General features: G+C 33.6%; 2 protein-coding genes across 4 annotated transcripts; one reads left to right on the top strand and one right to left on the bottom strand.

Moving 5' to 3' along the window:
• On the top strand, positions 4,371 to 7,882 carry LOC107646014. The gene is made up of 8 exons (XM_016350190.2): positions 4,371 to 4,707; positions 4,821 to 4,880; positions 5,400 to 5,561; positions 5,831 to 6,013; positions 6,220 to 6,350; positions 6,804 to 6,972; positions 7,061 to 7,190; positions 7,371 to 7,882. The coding sequence occupies exons 1-8, from the start codon at positions 4,507 to 4,509 to the stop codon at positions 7,646 to 7,648; spliced, it is 1,314 nt and encodes a 437-aa protein (XP_016205676.1). The 5' UTR covers positions 4,371 to 4,506; the 3' UTR covers positions 7,649 to 7,882.
• Positions 8,296 to 10,583, bottom strand: LOC107646015 (transcription factor APG). Of its 3 annotated transcripts, none has more exons than XM_021103944.1 (5): positions 10,195 to 10,583; positions 9,353 to 10,109; positions 9,125 to 9,280; positions 8,980 to 9,045; positions 8,296 to 8,871 (listed from the first exon to the last, which is right to left on the bottom strand). In XM_021103944.1, the coding sequence occupies exons 2-5, from the start codon at positions 9,776 to 9,778 to the stop codon at positions 8,512 to 8,514; spliced, it is 1,008 nt and encodes a 335-aa protein (XP_020959603.1). In that variant the 5' UTR covers positions 9,779 to 10,109; positions 10,195 to 10,583; the 3' UTR covers positions 8,296 to 8,511. The 3 variants fall into 3 exon arrangements, with proteins under 3 accessions (XP_020959603.1, XP_016205679.1, XP_016205680.1); XM_016350193.2 differs by having other exon boundaries at positions 10,207 to 10,571; XM_016350194.2 differs by lacking the exon at positions 8,980 to 9,045 and having other exon boundaries at positions 10,207 to 10,582.

Below are 18,955 nucleotides of genomic sequence, written 5' to 3'. Positions count from 1 at the left end.
TATACTAACATAATATTAAAACTTTTATAATCTAAAAATTTAGAATTCGATCTTTATTATTTCACAAAAAAAAAAGAATTATTGACATTAGACAAATAAAAAAAAATTATATAAATTTTACACAAACTTAAAAATTTTTGTATGAAAAAGTATATTAAAAAGGGTGTCACTTAAATAAAGACGTCTGAAACGTCTTTTTTTAAAGATGTTTTCTAATAATTAAAATTTAACACATATAATCAATTAAATCGTGTGTTATTTTTGTCAAAATTAGTCCAGCTAAATTAATTTGACCGAAAAAATAGTGAATTAAATTTTGAACGGTCTAAATTAATATTATTTTTTATAAAAGATGACTACAATATCCTTATTATAAAAAATGACTAAAATATTCCTATTATATATATATATATCGAAAACTCTAAATCCTAACCCTATGACGATAGAGAAGTAAAGGGCTAGAATTTAGGATTATTAAAATTAATATATATAATAGAAGTATTTTAGTCATTTTCTATAATAAAGATATTGTAGTTATTTTTTATGAAAAATAATATTAATTTAGACTAGTTTAAGATTTGATTTATTATTTTTTTGGTCAAATTAATTTGTCTGGCTTAATTATAACAAAAATAGCACCGTCTAAAGTCTAATCGATTATATATGTTAAATTTTAATTATTAAAAAGCATCTTTAAAAAAAGACGTTTTAGGTGTCTTTATCTAAGTAGCTCTCTATTAAAAATATAATTATTTATTTATCTTCTCTTATAAATTAAGTTTTTTAAAACAATAGTTTTATCATATTAACAAACGTACTAACATGCTTTAAGGAAAACAGCTTCCTATTTCCCACGTCTGATTTTGATTTACTACAGTGAAAATGTTAGACATAAGGGAGAATTGTTCACTATTCGTCATGCAGAAAAAGAAATTTACACTTTCATCGTTCATGAATCATATCAGAGTATGCATCCATGTCAAGTTTGATAGGAAGAAAGGAAAATTACAGAAGAATAAAGAAAAAAGATGAATGGAAAGAGGTAGATTAGCGAATAATAATCATAATTCGCTATTATCACAAATTGACTTTAATTAGAAGCTAAGGAATTGAAGCATCATTATTCAAATTCTAATCAGTATAATTAAGCTAGCTAGCTTTTAACTTGGATCAATTATTTCAGTTAATTACTTTGGTTAATTTTGGTTTTGTCTTGTGACGTGAACTTGCTTTGAGTAAATAACTAAATTTCCACCATGACCACTTTACTTTTAGTGGGAAAAAACATAGTTAACTTTAATTTCATTCTTCAACATTACATCGCCGATATCATTTGAAATAGACCCCTTACTTTATTTTATTTCAGTGACAAATAGTTGGCCCCAATAACGGGGTGTAGCTTAATTTTGCACATTCTTCAGGTTTAGTCTTTTCAACAATCTCCACCGCTGTATTATTTATGGAAGAATAATAATGCAAATTTAAGCCAAATCACATTTTAATCATTCTATTGAAAAAAAAAGCATATTATACTCTCAATCATTCAATGGTAGGTCATGGATCAAAATGAGATGAAGATGCCTGCTTAACCATCTTCCAAACATCAAGACCAATGATCTCCCAATATTCTTTGAAGAAGAAAGCTTGAAACCCATCCGGACCTGGAGCTTTAAAAGAGTTCATGTGAAAAACAGCTGTTTTGACTTCCTCCATAGTAACTGGTGCCGTAAGATTATTGCTAGCTTCCTCATTCAGAGAAGGCAGAGGCACATCACCAAGGCAACCCAAATCAACATCATCCAAATGACAGAATAAGCTTTTATAGAAAGACTCTGCTTCTTGACTCAGAACTTCTGGATCAGTTTCCCACACTCCATCCTTGAGAAAAAGACCATGAATCTTACTATGGATTGTGCAACAAGATAATCCCAAAGGAGAACCCTTTTATTAAATTGAGGACTGCCATAAATACCACTACACCTCCAAATTAAATTATCAAAGTGAACCTCAACAGTAACACCCTGATCAAAAGCATCAATGAACTTACAACAAACATCCTTCATAGAGGATAGAAATCAAATACCTCCCTTATGCCCCTGTGCCTCTACTATACCAACAGAGTGATACCCCAACCTTTCCCAAAATAATTTTAAATGCTGAAAAGGGGAGTGAGTTTCAACCACAATAAAGAAAACATGTCTAAATTTCCTAACAAGTTCCTTACAATGCACCCGGGCTAACTTATTAGAAGCACCCCTAATATTCCAAACAATCATATTTAAACTATCCATAAATAATAGGGACAGAATAAATAAGAACATAAACTCTAAACAGAATCACCAACTTCAATAGGTGGTTTGTCCTGCGGTACTGGCACACTCTGATCCTCAATAATTGCCACCTTTGGACCCCCTGACACTGCACTTGCCATGCTTCCATCTACTAAGGTTTCCTCCGTTGTGCCACCATTTTTATCAACTGGCGAGTTCTGCAAGGAGGAAGGCCGAGGACGCTTCCGTAGAGAAATTCCACGACGTGTAGGAGTTCTGCGCGATGGAGATGGCGCAATTTCATGTTTTTCTTGCTTCCCCATCCTAATGCCAATTGATTTACCTCCATCACCATGCAAATTGGGTCTTGGAACCCTTCTCGAACCAAACTTGTGCTGCTTTCCATCTTGGTCCTTCAAACATGATGACTGGCCCATTGTGAATTTTCCCTTACGGAGCACTTGTTGCCAGCCCTCTCCATCATCCATGCATACCTCATTAACAAGACCATCAGGCACGTGAGGAGCCAATGATTCCGTAACCACATCCTTCCCTTTAACAACTCCTAATTTCTCACCCAAATCACGAGCTTCTGATTCAGCCTCTTTTTGAATCTCATGATTGTTGTGTGGCACTAGTGTTGGGGCTTCATTATTTTTTCCATCACCAAAGGAATTTATGTTTCCTTCCAAGGACTCCTTCTCCATGCACAACGATTTATCATGCCCATACCGTGCACAAGTAGCACAAATCAACTGTAAACTCTCGTACTCCACTTCATAAGTCACACCCTCCACTATAATATGTTTGATTACAGGCAACTCAAGATTAATTTGAACACAAGCTCGGGCATATTTTCCTCTTTCTGCAAGCTTAGTAGCCAAATCTACTTTCACCGGAATCCCAATTGCAGAAGCAATTCGCAGCATTGCTTGTTCCTGGTAGCACCAAATTGGAAGTCCCGAGACTCGAATCCATACCAGCGTTGATCCAAAGGATTTTTCGCATGGCCTAAAATCCACATCCCATGGCTTTACTGCAACATAGTGACCGTCTATCAACCACGGGCCACCAAGAATGACTTTCTCACGATCCCCAGCAATATCAAATTTAACCAAAAAATATCCAAATCCCACATCCAACAAATCAAACCCTCCTTTGATGCGCCATATTATCCGGAGCTTATGCATGAGAGCCGTGTAGCCATAATACTTATCCAACACCTTGATCACGATGGCTTCCTTACAAGGTTCAGCTAGACAGCTCTTTGCCTCCTTGGTAAAACTGACACTTGGTGGACGAGAATCACCCTGCTTACCTGTCACCGTTGCGATACCATCCCCAGATAAAGATCCTACTAATGCAAAGGCTTTAAGCTTTTCTGCACCAATGACTTTATCTCTAAAAGAGACCTTGGATGGCTTTTCTAACCCCTCTCGAGAAGAACCCTCCTTAACACCGGATACACACCCACCCACGCTCTCCCCCTTATCTCTTCTGATGGCATGGCCATCTTCCTCACCGTGTTTCACCCTCAACCGCTCGCCCCCGCTTTCTCCTTCTCTCATTCTCTTTGAGTACGGAGTAATGGTTTAATAAATTTTCCCACATCCAACAAATCAAACCCTCCTTTGATGCGCCATATTATCCGGAGCTTATGCATGAGAGCCGTGTAGCCATAATACTTATCCAACACCTTGATCACGATGGCTTCCTTACAAGGTTCAGCTAGACAGCTCTTTGCCTCCTTGGTAAAACTGACACTTGGTGGGCGAGAATCACCCTGCTTACCTGTCACCGTCGCGATACCATCCCCAGATAAAGACCTTACTAATGCAAAGGCCTTAGACTTTTATGCACCAATGACTTTATCTCTAAAAGAGACCTTGGATGACTTTTCTAACCCCTCTCGAGAAGAATCCTCCTTAACACCGGATACACACCCACCCACGCTCTCCCCCTTATCTCTTCTGATGGCATGGCCATCTTCCTCACCGTGTTTCACCCTCAACCGCTCGCCCCCGCTTTCTCCTTAAAATTTCTTGATGTTTTGAAATGGATTTGGAATATATTAAAATTAAAATTAAAATATTTTACTAAATCACAGAGAGACACGTGGACATAACGGAAGAACAAAGGAAAAAGAAGTGAACAGAAAAGCAGGAAGGAGAAAAGAGTTTAGCAATGGAATCGAAACTGGAAACTGGAAAGTGAGAACGTAGAATTCAATTGGAAGATGGACTCAGCGGAGGAGCGAGCAGTGAGAGATTTCATCGCAAAGGAAGTCCCCGACTGGAACGACGACGTCGTTTCGGTGGCGAGGTTCAAAGCATTCTCCGGCCAGAGATCCGATTGGCAGCCCAGGTTCCTCTTCTGGAGACACTTGATCCTCAAAATCGCCACTCACTTTCGCCTCCTCTTCATAAAACCCTCCCAGGTCAGTTAATTACTACTTTACTACTACTACTACTACCACCACCTCCATTTTTTAGGGTTTTCCAAATTTCAATTTCTCCGCCTCTTACCTTTAATTTTGGCTGTTATTTGCAGGTTAAGAGTGTTTGGTTTAACCGAGGAGGGTTAACCCCCTTATGTCTTGACCACGTTCTGGTCAGTCTCTCTTTCTCACTATAAAATTCTCATTCGTTTTACTGTTTTTCTCTTAGTTTAGTTTAGTTTTCAATGCCGGTGGAGTCTCATTTAAATCTTAATATCAATGATAATTACTGGAAGTGAAGCTAGGTCATAGCTGTTAAGGATATATAGGATTCATTCTTTCTAATGTTTCTATGAGGCTCAAATATTAATTTGACATACACACATGATACATGGATACGACAATTATACATCACATTGTAACGATAGGGTAACCAATAGATTGAAATAAAAACCTGAATTATAAAAGGAAATACAGAAAAATTGACTTCAGTATTCGTATAGATGCACTTATCTAGTTCATTGTTATAAAAGTATCTATTAATGTAGATGTAGATACCTACGATTACATATGTCTTGGAACATCTATGGCATTTCCCTTCTTTCCTTCTTTTTCAATTGTGATTTGCGTAAAAAGAAATTATTTCTTTCAAAGGATAATAAATTAAGGCTTTACATGTGTTCAGTTTTCAGTCTCTAATGTATAATGAAGGTGACCTCACAAGAATTGTGGATCTTGCGGATCCAACAAGTGGACGATTGTCCCAACTATTCAGAAAAGTTAGCAACTTAGTAGCAAGATCAACTCCGGATATTATGTCTGAAGAATTTGTCATTTTAACTTCTCTGCTTCAGGTAATTTACCCATCCTTTCATTTCAACAGCTTTTCTTCTCATATGTTTATTCATTTCAATTCCTCCAGCACATGTTCTATGAGTTTTTTATCTATCATATGAAGTTTTGACTGAGAGAGTCTGAGATTGAGTAACTTATATTGCACTGTAACCCACAAAAAGTACATTTTAGTATTGGTCAAAGAACGGTTCAATGTCAACATTTAGTATCTGGCATTGTGTGATATATCATATGGATATATGAAATTCTTCCTACATTTTATGTGTAGAGTAAGGCTGCTGAAGTTGTCAAACATCTATCTGAAAGTCACTGGAATTCATCATGTATCATCACAATGAAGAAATTCCAGGACATATGTGGAGGGCCTGATGAAGCATCTGCAATCTTGAGGTATATGTCAGGATGTGGTACAGCAAAGTATCTTAAAGTCCATAAGAAAGAATTTGTAGAGGTACGGAAACTTGGATATCTTATTATTCTATCTTAGGCATGTTTTTCTTTAAATAAGTTAATTGACATTTCTGATAAGCTAATGGAAGCTATTCTAAGTTTTGGCTTTGATTAATGCCGCTCAAGATTCTTTTCCTGGGTATTATTAATACCGATTTACTTTTTATGGTTGAAACTCTTTTCTTATTTCAAGTTTGTATTTTACAGGGTGTAAAAATTTCTCCTTCAGCTTCCACATTATCTAGCATATCTAATTTAGACTATGATGTCTTGTACTTGATCTGGACAACTGAGAGGCTTCAGCAGCAACTAGACATGATTGACAGACGTTATGAGTCGTAAGTTTTTGTTTACAAGTCTTTATATTTGTATGTAACCTTAAGGTGCTTCTAAATATACCAATCAAAATTGGAGTAAATAAAACAAAATCTTCATATATTTTGCCTTTCTTATTCCAAAGTCAATTATTGCTATTTTATCTTAGTTGATATACAAAGTAACATTCTCGTTGTAAAGGATATGATAAATTATTATCATATGATTATCAGGTTATCCTTTTGTGGTACTGTCACATGACCTGATAACCAATCACATATAAAGTATCAATCAACTCAAATTGATTTACTAAAAAATAATTTGAAAATATTTATGCACAAGACAAATGGTGTTTACAAAATTACAATTAAGATTCAAAAGCACTCTTGGTTTTATAGCACACACTGTCTTTCCAGTTTACAGATGTTGTGTAGGGATGTTTGCTCAAAATTTGCCTCACAGATTGATTCTTTTAGGTCAAGAAAGTCAGCGTTGGCTTCTCTACATTCAGGGAACAAAAAATTGGCCCTTAGGCATGCAAGGGAGCTTAAGCTGGCCACTCAGAGTAGAGATAAGTGTTCATCACTTTTGAACAGAGTACAGGAAGTACTTGGTGTTATTGCAGATGCGGAGGCTACCAAAAAGGTACAACTTCAAATATTCTTTTGGACTAATCAGTTTATATCAGATTCTGAAGATTGCATTCAGCTGTTGATCCATCATTTGCTACCAGATATCTGAAGCTATGCAGATTGGAGCCAATGCAATTAAAGAAAATAAGATTAGCGTGGAAGAGGTTGATCTCTGTTTACGAGATCTCCAAGAGAGCATTGATGCACAGAAGGAAGTGGAAAAGGCGCTAGGTATATTTTTCATATCTTCTGTGGCAAGCATTTAAATTGTGCTTTTCATTTTTCTTTAATGATGGGTTTTGTAATAGATATAGAACCCCAAGGATTTTTCGAGATTGTTGTAATGTCCAAGTCCAATGTCTATTTTTAGCATTCGTGTTTTTATTGGTTGTTGCTTTGTGTCAACTGCAGAACAAACTCCATCTTACACGGATGTCGAAGATGAAGATATCCAAGACGAATTGGAGAAGTTGGAGTTGGCTATTGAGAAAGAGGCTCCAGTTCCTGCAGTTGAAAAGGCGTTTGGCACCACAGAAGAAGGAAGAGCAGCTGCAGAAGCCACTGAATTTATCAATGAGGCTTTCTCAAATCTCAGGCTGTCAAATGGTGCATCTGTGAAGCAAGGTATCACTAAGGAGGGATCAGAGGGTGACAGAGAATCAAAAAAATTAGAAATGGAGGCTGTGTAAACTATAAAGTCTTAAAAGAGAAAATTATGTTGTGCACTTGTGCTTCACCCTCGCCTATGTCAAAATTACCCATATTTTGGGGGACTTCGCACGTCTTTATAACTTAGTAGTTCATTTTTTAGATTTACTTGTGATGACTAGATGCATTTTCTGATAGTTGTACAGTAGTTGTGCATAAATCTTGAATTATATGTCTCTCAACCAAATAAAACACTTAATTTGTTGTATGGCATGCCATTTATTCTTCAGAAAGAAACTCGTGTATTTGGAGAAGGTCTAGTGTTATATCTCTGCGGACCAAAAAGATGGTCAAGACCAATTAAAAAAAAAACTACAAACTTGTCATCACCAAATAAATATTAGTGGTTTTGGACGAGTTTAATGTTCAACTGAAAGTGAAAGCAATCAGATAAATGAAAAAAAAATGAATATTTATATATATAAAATAACATCTGATAAATAAATAAATACAAGGCAAGAGTACGTGGTGATTGGTGAACATGATAGCGGAACGCAAATGCTAAAGCTATCCCTTTCAGTTATGACTTATGAGAACCAAGGCCAAAAATTTACGAAAGAGCTATTTTCTTCTTTTTATTAATGTAATGTAATGTTTCTATGATTTTCTTCAAAACTCAAACTTCAAATTATTAAAAATCTTGATTTCTTAATAAAGTAAAGCCGTGATGATAAAATGCTAGAACATGACAACTAATGAAGGTTACTCAAGTTTGTGTGGGTCATTTTGATGGGTACACGGTACATACATGTGAAAGCTGTAAAGCATGGAATGAAGCAGCACTATCTTGATTTGTGTAAAGTGTTAACCAACTTTACGCTATCAACTACTTTACATTATTCTGCTATTCCATTCCATAATTATTCTTTTCCTCCTGATTGATGATTGTGGGAAAATAGAAGGGGTAGCTGCTGCTAGTTGTGTGTTGGTGAAGGGAAACCTGATCACCATTATTGATTGCTTGAACATGTGAGACATCTAGACTGGAAGAATTGGCGATTGACAATGGCGCAATTGGTGGAGTGGGATTGATGAAAAGTGGTGATGGTGGCATAATCATAGGCCTCATTTGGTTGAAGAAACCATCAAACATGTTTTGATGGGGAATGCCTGTGCCTGATGATGGCCTATAACACATTAACTGATTATGATGATTATGTAACATCATCAATGGCATGCAAAGTCCTCTCCCCATTGACATTATCTGCAAACATATACATATGCAACAATGTTTCTATATATATAAGATATCTCAACACTAATTATGAACTTGAATTAGCTAGATAGAGGATTAATTAATAGTAAAATTAACCTGCAACTGAAGCTTCAGGGTCTTAAGATAGTCAATTGCATCATCAAGAGTTGAAGCTTTATCAATCTAACATATACATTATTGGCATTCACAATGAGAAAAATAAAGTTGGGAATATAATGAACACTAGAGACTAGTGACACACCTTATTGCAATTGGGTATGAGTTCTTTCAATGTATGAATCCTCTTGTTGACCCTGTCAGATAAATTATGAACCTCTGGGTCCCTGCTTCTCTTGGCTCTGGTACCTGCAGCTGGTGTTTCCTTTGCTATTATTACATCTTCTGTTTCTTCATCATCCTGCATGAATAGATAATAATGTATTATAGATACTATAGGCCACAGGGTGGTTGTTCCAGCTTCTTCACTTACATCATCACTTATATATGTTGTGGTGTCATCATGATCATGATCAGTGATGTTGCTGTATTCCTCATGCTGCTTCCTCATAATACCAATGTCAGGGTCGTTTGAGGCTCCAATAGAGCTTACAGGGGAAGATGCTACTACCAAGTGTTGCTCAATATTATTATTACTATTGTAATTAGGTGGTGGTGGTGCTGCTGAACTTGATGAGGCTCCATGATATGGTTTTTGAGCATGAGAGTGTCGATCAAGTGGTTGTACCTGATGAAAAGGTGTTTCTTTGAGTTCTTGTGTTGCTGCTTTGTTATTATTAGAAGAATCAATCACCACAGATGAATGATCATGACCTTTACTACTAGTGGCAGCAGCAGCAGCAGAAGAAGATTTGTTGAGTAAGAGTGAAGGAACCAAGAAGTTTGGGAAGTTCACCATTCCTCCTCCTAATGATGTTCTCTGATTATTATTATTATTGCAAGTACCCAAGTGCTGTAGTGTGTGTGATTTTGTTGTTGCTTGTGCTGAACCTGAAAAATCTATTATTCTTGGTTTCTTGCACTGTTGTGATAAGGAGGAGGAATATGTATTACTAATGAGTTTGAAGTTTGAAAATCCTTGTTGGATCTGCTTCTTGCTTTGATCCAAAATTGAGGAGCAGTAAAATCTCTCTAACTTTGCTGCTCTTTCTTCCACTGCTGCTCCTCTTCCTTGCACTTTAACTTCACCATTTTCCCATACCAGCTCACCAATATCCTTATTCACATGCCTTGATACATAAATAAAAAATTCAATTAACTAAGCAAAGTTGACAACAATTCAAACAAGGATATATCATATGATGTATTTTGTACCAATTAACTTACAACAAGGAGGAGCTTCTTGTCATCCCTGTGCGGCTGGAGTTGAACATATTCTCCCCCATTAATGGATTCATCAATCGGAGTACCTACTTGTTAATTACTTGTAACTCAAACACACAACTATATAGTCATGTCTTGCTATTTGCTAAGGTGAATATGAACGAACATTCTGGAAACTAGTACCGGTAACAAAATAATTTACTGCATTATCCATGTGGCATGCGTGAAAGTCATATCTACAATCCTATACTGAAAATTGAATTCCTATTTCCTAGTACTTGATAAAAAGATTCAGGGGCTCACACAAGATTCATGCACTTCTCTCTGAAAACGACATACCATGTTCTTCCCATCCAATTTCAATCACTAAAATTACAATAATTTATTTTTATGTACTAATTGTAAAAAATAATTATTTTTTTTTACCCTGTAGATTTACACCTGCTCCTACCAAAAAACAAAAAGCGGAGTGCCGACAAATTACTATGTTGATAGTAAAATGAAACATACACGTAACACTAAAGTTAATTTATGAACAGAGATTGAGATAAGATGTGTAGTATAGTAGGTCTCCAATACTATCATCATTGGTGGATTTTATTTATTGAGAGCTAAACCTAGAGACATATAAATATGGGGAAGGTATGCATGCACCACAAAAGAGGGGGCCACAGGGGGACTACTATAAATGATGCAACATAGAGGGAGACCAAGTGGGATTGGTTCTGCTTTCCCACTTTCACGTGAAACTCACGTGCCCCTTCATCCTCTTGTCTGTACTTCGAATAATCCTGAATGCAACACCACACACAATCACTCACTCACAGTCTTCTTCCGACACCGTATGGACTTTTGTCATATTATTTTATCTATCATTAATTTCTAAATGACTCGTCAACTGTTTCACTACTCAAAGTCATCGTCATAACATGCACCCAAAACTCATGTAACCTTATCTCCTTCCTCTCTTTTTTTTCTTTCTTTTTCTTGTTTTTCTCCTCAGCCATACTTCATCAATAATGCATTTTTTTTTTCCTTTTTTTCTTTTTATTTGTTTGTTACAATTGGCAGAAACGTGCTTCTATTAGTCAGGGAAAAAAATATGTTTGTTTGTGTGTCACTAAATTGATAAAAAAAATATTTTTTTAATATTTTTTTTTATTTTTTAGCGTGTTTGGTAAATTTTTAGTGAATTTTGTTAGATAGACAATGACTTTTGTGAACAATGTGAACAATGAGCTCTAAAATTGGCCCAATAAAGTAAAAATACAGTACACTCCCAAATTACCCACCTAAATCTTAATATTAGAATAATCATCCGCACACCTAATGAATTGAACATCCGATATATTCATTGTTCACATTATTTAGTATTTTCATTGTCTACTTATACTTTTCCATTTTTAGTAGTAAAAGTATTAGAAAAAAAAAAGGATTTTGCTAAGTAGACAATGATTTTCATGAACAATGTGAACAATGAGTTCTAGAATTGACTCAATAAAATAAAAAAAACACTTCATTCTCAAATTATCCTCTAAATCCTAACATTAGGATAACTATCTGCACACCTAATGAATTGAACATCCACCCATTATTAATTTTGCATGAGTAAATCGAATCAAAAGGAATAACCATCCAATTGTAAATAATGAACATAATCATCTGTATACCTATTAAATTGAACATTCGACAAATCCATTATTCACATTATTTAGTATTTTCATTTTTTACTTATACTTTTTCATAAAAGAAAATATCTTTTGTGAGAAGCTACAATTTACATATTTTTTTAAAAGATCTTTTTTTCTTAAAAAAAATATTTTCACATAATAAATAAATAAAAAATACTTTTAATTAATATTAGATAATTTTAGAGTTTAAATTTATAATTTAGAATTTAGAATTAATATATTATAATAAAAGATCTAAAATTAAAAATAAATAAAATAATTAAAAAAAAATAATTCGCTAACATTACTCTTGACACCGGGACGTCGCTTGGACCACTAATCTTGGCGAAGTTAAGAACCCCACTATGGTGACATAGTTTAGATTCACCAATTTTGGCGAGGTTAGCAACCCCACTATGGTAAAAATAGCCATAAACCCACTTTGGTCGCCCAAGCCAAGGATGCACCTCTTACTCTCAAAGAGTCCAGAGAAAAATAAGCACACAGCCTATTTTATATTCAAATCAAACTTCAACTCTATTTCATAAATAAAAGGTACATGACTTATTTATACTAGTAGGAGAAGGAAAAGCCTTCATAGCTTGAACGATGTGGGACTAATACATAACACAAAATTCACTATCCTAAAGAATATGGGACTTGTATTTCCTTATTACAATTAACTAATATAATTAACCTACTAACTCTACTTATTGTTCCTGCGTCAACTCTAGTCATATATATGTCCTACGGTCTTGGTGAAATGATAGGGTTAAATTTATAAATTTTGAAGAATTTACATAACGTATTTATATATGATTAGGCTTTTAGGAAAAGAAATTGATGACAACATTATTTAGTTTGTTACTTTGCAAGTTTCCATGCAAGTTTCCATTCCTGCGTGACGGCTCCAAAGTTTTTCCGTTGCGCTCAACAAGATTTCTTAAGTTGCTCCTCTCTCTCTCTCTCTCTTTCTCTCTCTGAGTAATTTGATTTACTTTATGATAATTTACTGATTGAATTCTTGGTAATGACTTTTATTGATGACAAATGGCGAGAATGGATCCTCTAACAGGCAATTAAGATCTCCATTACTTATGCAATCAGTTAGTAGAAGTCATTCGAGAGCTGCAACTGCGTTTCCCTCTGATGCATGTAAGTGATTGAATTTGTCTGCCACAGAGGAAAAAGTGCATTTTGTTGAGAGTAATTTTCAAAAACGAGAAGGTTTGATCACTCAGTCTTGCTCATATATTGGTATCTAATTTTGCATCATGTGCTGATATGAAATATATTGTTTTGGTTGTAAGTGATAAAAAAACTGCTACTGAAAGTGATTTCAAAGCATTCTTCATACTCATCTAATTATATTCTTTCTAATTAATCTATTGGATGTAGAGGAAAATATAGAATCACTTGTGAAGCTACTGGTTGATTACATCTTGGAAGCCAAAGAAAATATTGATGGAAACTTTGTTGCTTCTCTTCGTAATGAAAACATGGTAACGATTTTAATTAAAATTATCTCCTCAACATAATTATCTTGCTCTTAACGATTTGTTTCGAATGTCTAATGACAGAAAAGACATTATGACATATGACATTTATGTTCAAATGGTTGAGATTTACAATGAACAATTTAGAGACTTACTTACTGAGGACAAAACATATAATAAATTAGAGATTAGGAGCTACAATGATGATGGATTGAGTCTTCCTTATGCTACATTGCGTCCGGTAACATCTACAGCTGATGTTATGACCCTCATGAAACTCAGTGAGGTCAACCTTGCTGTCAGTTCTGCTACACTACTGAGCAATAGGAGTAGTCGTTCCCATAGGTAAGTTTTAAAAATTTTTCAGACCTTATAAGTTAAATTTAAATGTTTAATGTAGACACTGATAATAAAGGCTGTTTAATTCAGTATACTTACCGTGCATGTTCACGAAAAAGATACATGGAATTCATGGATCCAGGCTGAATTGCAAATCTTCGTTAGGAGGGAAGCCGGTACCATGTAAGTTAAAACCTTTAGAGCTGCCAAATTTCTATTAATATGTTTTGTAATTTCATCATACTAAGAACAAGGTTATGTTTAGATGAGAAGGAGAGAAATTCTAGAACACGCGCCTCCTCCGGCAGCGGCAAGGACCTCGAAACGGTGGTTGTAGGAAGACTTCAAGAGCCAAATATCAATGCTGGGGTGGTTGCTTCGACTCAAAGCAACCCCAACAGTTCCAAACCTCCAATTTAGTATTCTTTCTTTTTTGTTTTCTTTTTTTCTTCTGTGTTTCTTATAGAATCTTGGTGATTTGACAAACAGCTTTATTTAACTGACGATCTATGCTAAAATTTGGTCTAAGGTAGTCTATTTGTTGTATTGCCATTCGTATACTTCTGTGCATCTGTGTATGAGATGCTATGAAACTATCCACTTTTGCGCATTTAATGATTAATTTTGAGTCAATTTTCTTATGACTTGCAGATTAACTTCATCCCTTAATTTTGTGATGAAGGATTTCGTTGGACATCATAAAGACCAGAAAATTGTATATTACCACTGTTCACTAATAATTGTTAGTTTAGCAAAATTGGAACATTCTACATTCACAAATCAACATACTACCTGTACTTATGATTGTACTACTTATTTATGCACTGTTTATGGATTTCAACTTTGATCATTTGCCAAGTTTCATGTCTAATCATTTAATTACTTCTATTGGTGATAAAATATTCTGGTTGTCTATATTTTTGTTATAGTATATATGTACATAGATACATGTTTCTATCATTAGTATGTGTCGGCTGGTGAACTTATGAGATTACATTTACTGAAGTTCTAAAATTGATGCTATAATTTGTTGTGTACCATAGGCTAGTTATTTTATTCGTTTGATCAAATTTAGGCTTGATGTTTGTGTTGAGTTTTAGAATTCTGAAGCTCATACTTCACATTCAGTTTGTTTATTGTGTAGTAAATAGAACATTTTTTCTATTTATGAATTAGTGTAGTATGCATATTATTTCTATTTATCCGCCTATAATCGCTGATAGAAATGCAAGAAAATCCTTAGTTTTATGTACAATGTGGAATTTATTTGTGTGTGGTTGTTAAGGACTTTATCCCCTGCATCTAATAAGGATAGAGAAGTATGTTGTTGATAGATTTTTAGTTCTTATTGAGGTTCTAAGATCTGGTAAACTTTTGATTGTATCTTCTAATATTATTCATAAGTTATAGAAAAAAGATTTAATGGTTATAAGCTACTCCCAATGGGGTTGTGACTCTACCAGGTTGAGTACATTTTTATGATAAACACATGTTCATAACTCTTGCATTTCTTTTTCAAAATCAACCAGGTTCCTCGGCAAGATGACCAGTTTCACAGGTTCATTGAGGTTCGGTTTCTTCTCTTCTTAGTTCTTATCAATAAAAAAAAATACTTGAGGGTACAAAATGAATTAGGGGCATAAAAACTATTTACAAATATTAACAAACAACAATAAAACCTTATTACATAGACTAAACGACTTAAAATAAACACATAATTATATAAAATAATGCTACAAGTTCAATCTTCAAAGAGAATCGAATCTCATGAATGCAGCCTTCTTCTTCTTCTTCTTCTTCTTATGCTGTTGTTTTATTCACTGCACTGAGCTACTGAGCAGACCAAAGTAGTAGCAGTTATTAAATAGCTACTACTTTTAAAGCTCTTATTTATTTATGTATATTTTATTTGAGAACTTGGTATTGCGCGTCTCGAAGTGTAGTTATTTAAAATGACGTTGGCATGAGAAACCATGATACTTTGCTTAATTGTATGCTAATTTTTTCTTTTTTTCCTTTTGTAATTCAAGGGTAGGAGAATAACTTCAAACAGACGAAGGGATCTTGACCAAGTTACTGGGAGAGCTCTGATTTTTCCTTGAGAATGGCATCATACTATTGAGAACTAATGGTGGCCCTCTATTAGGATTTAATTTTACTCTGGAGACAATATCTTTTTTTTTCCACCTGTTTGTATCCATTCTAGCTAGTTTAGAATTTTGGGTGAGACTTTTGTTTAACATTACCATGTTATCACGTGTAAGACTGAAACAGATGGAGTTATTGATTTTTATGAAAAGAGTTATGCATTTAGTTTAATTTTTAAGGAATATATTACTAAAATTGAATCTTGAATTATGCTGGAGCATCAGAAGTTTGAGAAAGAATAAAATAAATAGTAAATTTGGTTGAATATCCGAGACTTTCAAATGTCATTAATTAATTTAGCAAATACTAGTAAGGTTGATTTTAAATTGTATAGTAATTTACGAGTGTATGTCATTTGGCAAGGATTCTAACTGATAATAATTTTCAAGAAAATATACGTTTGCCTTGGCATGGAAAAGTCATGAGTTATGAATTATGATCAATACTAATGGGAAAAAACAAAAGATAATGAATAGCTAGTATAGATTTAAACATTTTGGAGGAAGCAAGCAATATAAATATTAAGTAAAAGAGATTAAACTAACAATTCTAAATATAAACCAAATATGATTACATGGCAATTATAGATTTTTAATTTTTGTTTGAATTTTATTGCTTATACTTATTGTAATTCCTGGTAGCAGAGTCAATGACATTATGCAGTATCAAGTTTTGGGGCCTTAGAATCATATCCGACGCAAATCGCATCCTTGTAGCATCATTAACGTACAAAATATAAATATTTTAAGTTACCAACAAAACCATGCACACTATTAAATGAGGTACTATGTATCTTTTTTTCTAGCAAAAGAAAATTATATTTATTATATAACTATATATCTTCTTGTAGTTTGTCATCTAAGTTGTCACTCATACCCCACAGTCATTACTGTGTTAAATAAGACGCAGTTAGCTTATGCAGATAAATATTTCAAAAAGAAAAATACAAATACAGATATTCCTTACAAGTCAGGAGCTTGTTCTCCTATTTCTAGCATATCCACAAATGCAAATTTAAGTATCTGCGGCTTAAATAGAGTGTTTTATTTATAGAACGACTCATACTTGAGCATATCTTTCAGATATTTAGCCTATTCATGTAGGAAAAAAATTAAATAAAGGATAAAATTTGAAACTTTTAAAAAATATCATAATTTAAAAAAAATGAGAAAAGTAAATTTACCACTATACTCGATCTCTTTTGCTCTTTATTTGAAGCAATCGGTAGGGAGTCTAGCAGAATTATTTGATGATTGCACAAATAAAAAACAACTAAATATCAATGCATGTTGTTCTCGTTGACAGGTAAAAAAATCTAGTACCAACTTTCACGTATTAGGATATTACTAGATACAAAAATTTTAAAAACAAAAAGTATAGCTCAGTTCATAAAGATAAAAGCCATTAAACAATGAAAAAAATACAATAAATTTTATACCTTTTTTAGACCTTTATTAACTTTTTTTATGAATTCTTTTTTATAATATTTCAACAAAACTTTAATTTTAGTATCACATTCCAGTATGAATTGTTGAATTTAATAATTAGGGGCTAAATCAGTGACAATAATTATACAATAAGATAAAATAAATAAAAATAGTAACAAACCTAAAAAGGAGATGGTGTACCGAAAACATAGCTGGCAAATACCAATGTGTTTGATATCCTATTCCTTTCTCTTGCACAGTTAGCATAGTAGCCACCAAATCCAATACTTATGTGGTAATTAATAAATTTATTAAGAATTGAAAGTATGCTAGAGATAATAACTTAATTATGCACTTACATCCCCATGCACCCATTTCTTGGAAATTAATGACTTGAAATTGTCACAAGTTCCGCTAAACTTGTTTGTTATCACCAATACCTCATCACTACAAACATGAAACACATTAATATTGTATCATTTTTTAAAGTTTTAATATATGGATAATGAGATACGTAACCTTCTTTTATTTGGTGAAAACACATAGGTTGCCATTTTAATATCTAGGTCATCCAAATCTATGTATGCAGGAGGCTTAAATAAAACTGGGATCTATTGCAAAATAAAAAAAAATGGTAAGATTATTAAGTTATGTAACCTTAGATGATTGATGCAAATTCTTGTGATATACAAACTTACAGATGGCCATTCAATTCTCCATTTATTGTGCTCAGTCATTTTGTTGTATAGGGAATGCATGCTAATAGAATATCCACTTGATGTACTCTTTTTTAAGAGTGTCTTTTGCTCTTCGGTTAGAGATTTGTGTGAGGCCCTCAGTATAGTTTTTTTATTTTTTAAAAATTTGTCTTTAATGGAGACAGTATTCACACCAATCATATTCTTAGACAAATATGGATTCCAGACAATTCTTCTCTTGGCCGTAGATACCTTCTTATCGTGTACACTTGTATGCTTTGATGCTTTCTTATTTGTACCAGAGTCAAACTGATGATGTTGTGGAGACTTTAGCAGTTTAAAAATTTCATCGGTATCTCTTGAATTAGTAGATTGAAAAAGATATAAGAGAGTAGGAGGCCAAAAATTTGTGACAGTTGAACCTACGATAAGTGATGGTGGAAATAGGTTGTATAGCGATGGATGCATGGTTGTCGGAGATTGGTTAGAATATACTGCAACAGTATAAAAATCGTGGTATATTGATTAGAAATATTGGGGTATGTGAGGTATATAGTTGAAGTACAAATAATATAAGAGTTGGTTATCAATAACATTAATGCTAACCTCTCTCGTGTCTCTTTTTTTCTCGCTACGTTAAGGTTGTCCAAATAATTTTCGCTTACCCATGTCAAGCACCCAAGCATATATGTAACACAATTAGAATAATATTGTGAATATAATTTTCTAACGACATGTTAAAATATATCTTTATATATAGTTTAAATTTTTGCTTGCTCAGTCTTTATTTTTGAGAAATTATCTTTTAAAAAGATTTTATTATTGCATATTTATATCATATCATATAATTACAAAGTATGTGCATCTTTTATGAGTGTAATTTAAAAAAAAATACTATTTAAAGTAGATATTATTTTTATTTTAAAATTATTCAAAGTAAATATTATTTTTATAATTTATTATTACTCTTCGTG

The sequence above is a fragment of the Arachis ipaensis genome, chromosome B06 (assembly GCF_000816755.2).
Source record: "Arachis ipaensis cultivar K30076 chromosome B06, Araip1.1, whole genome shotgun sequence".
Taxonomy (NCBI): domain Eukaryota; kingdom Viridiplantae; phylum Streptophyta; class Magnoliopsida; order Fabales; family Fabaceae; genus Arachis; species Arachis ipaensis.
The sequence above is the reverse complement of the archived record's forward strand: the minus strand, read 5'-3'. Positions and strand labels throughout refer to the sequence as shown.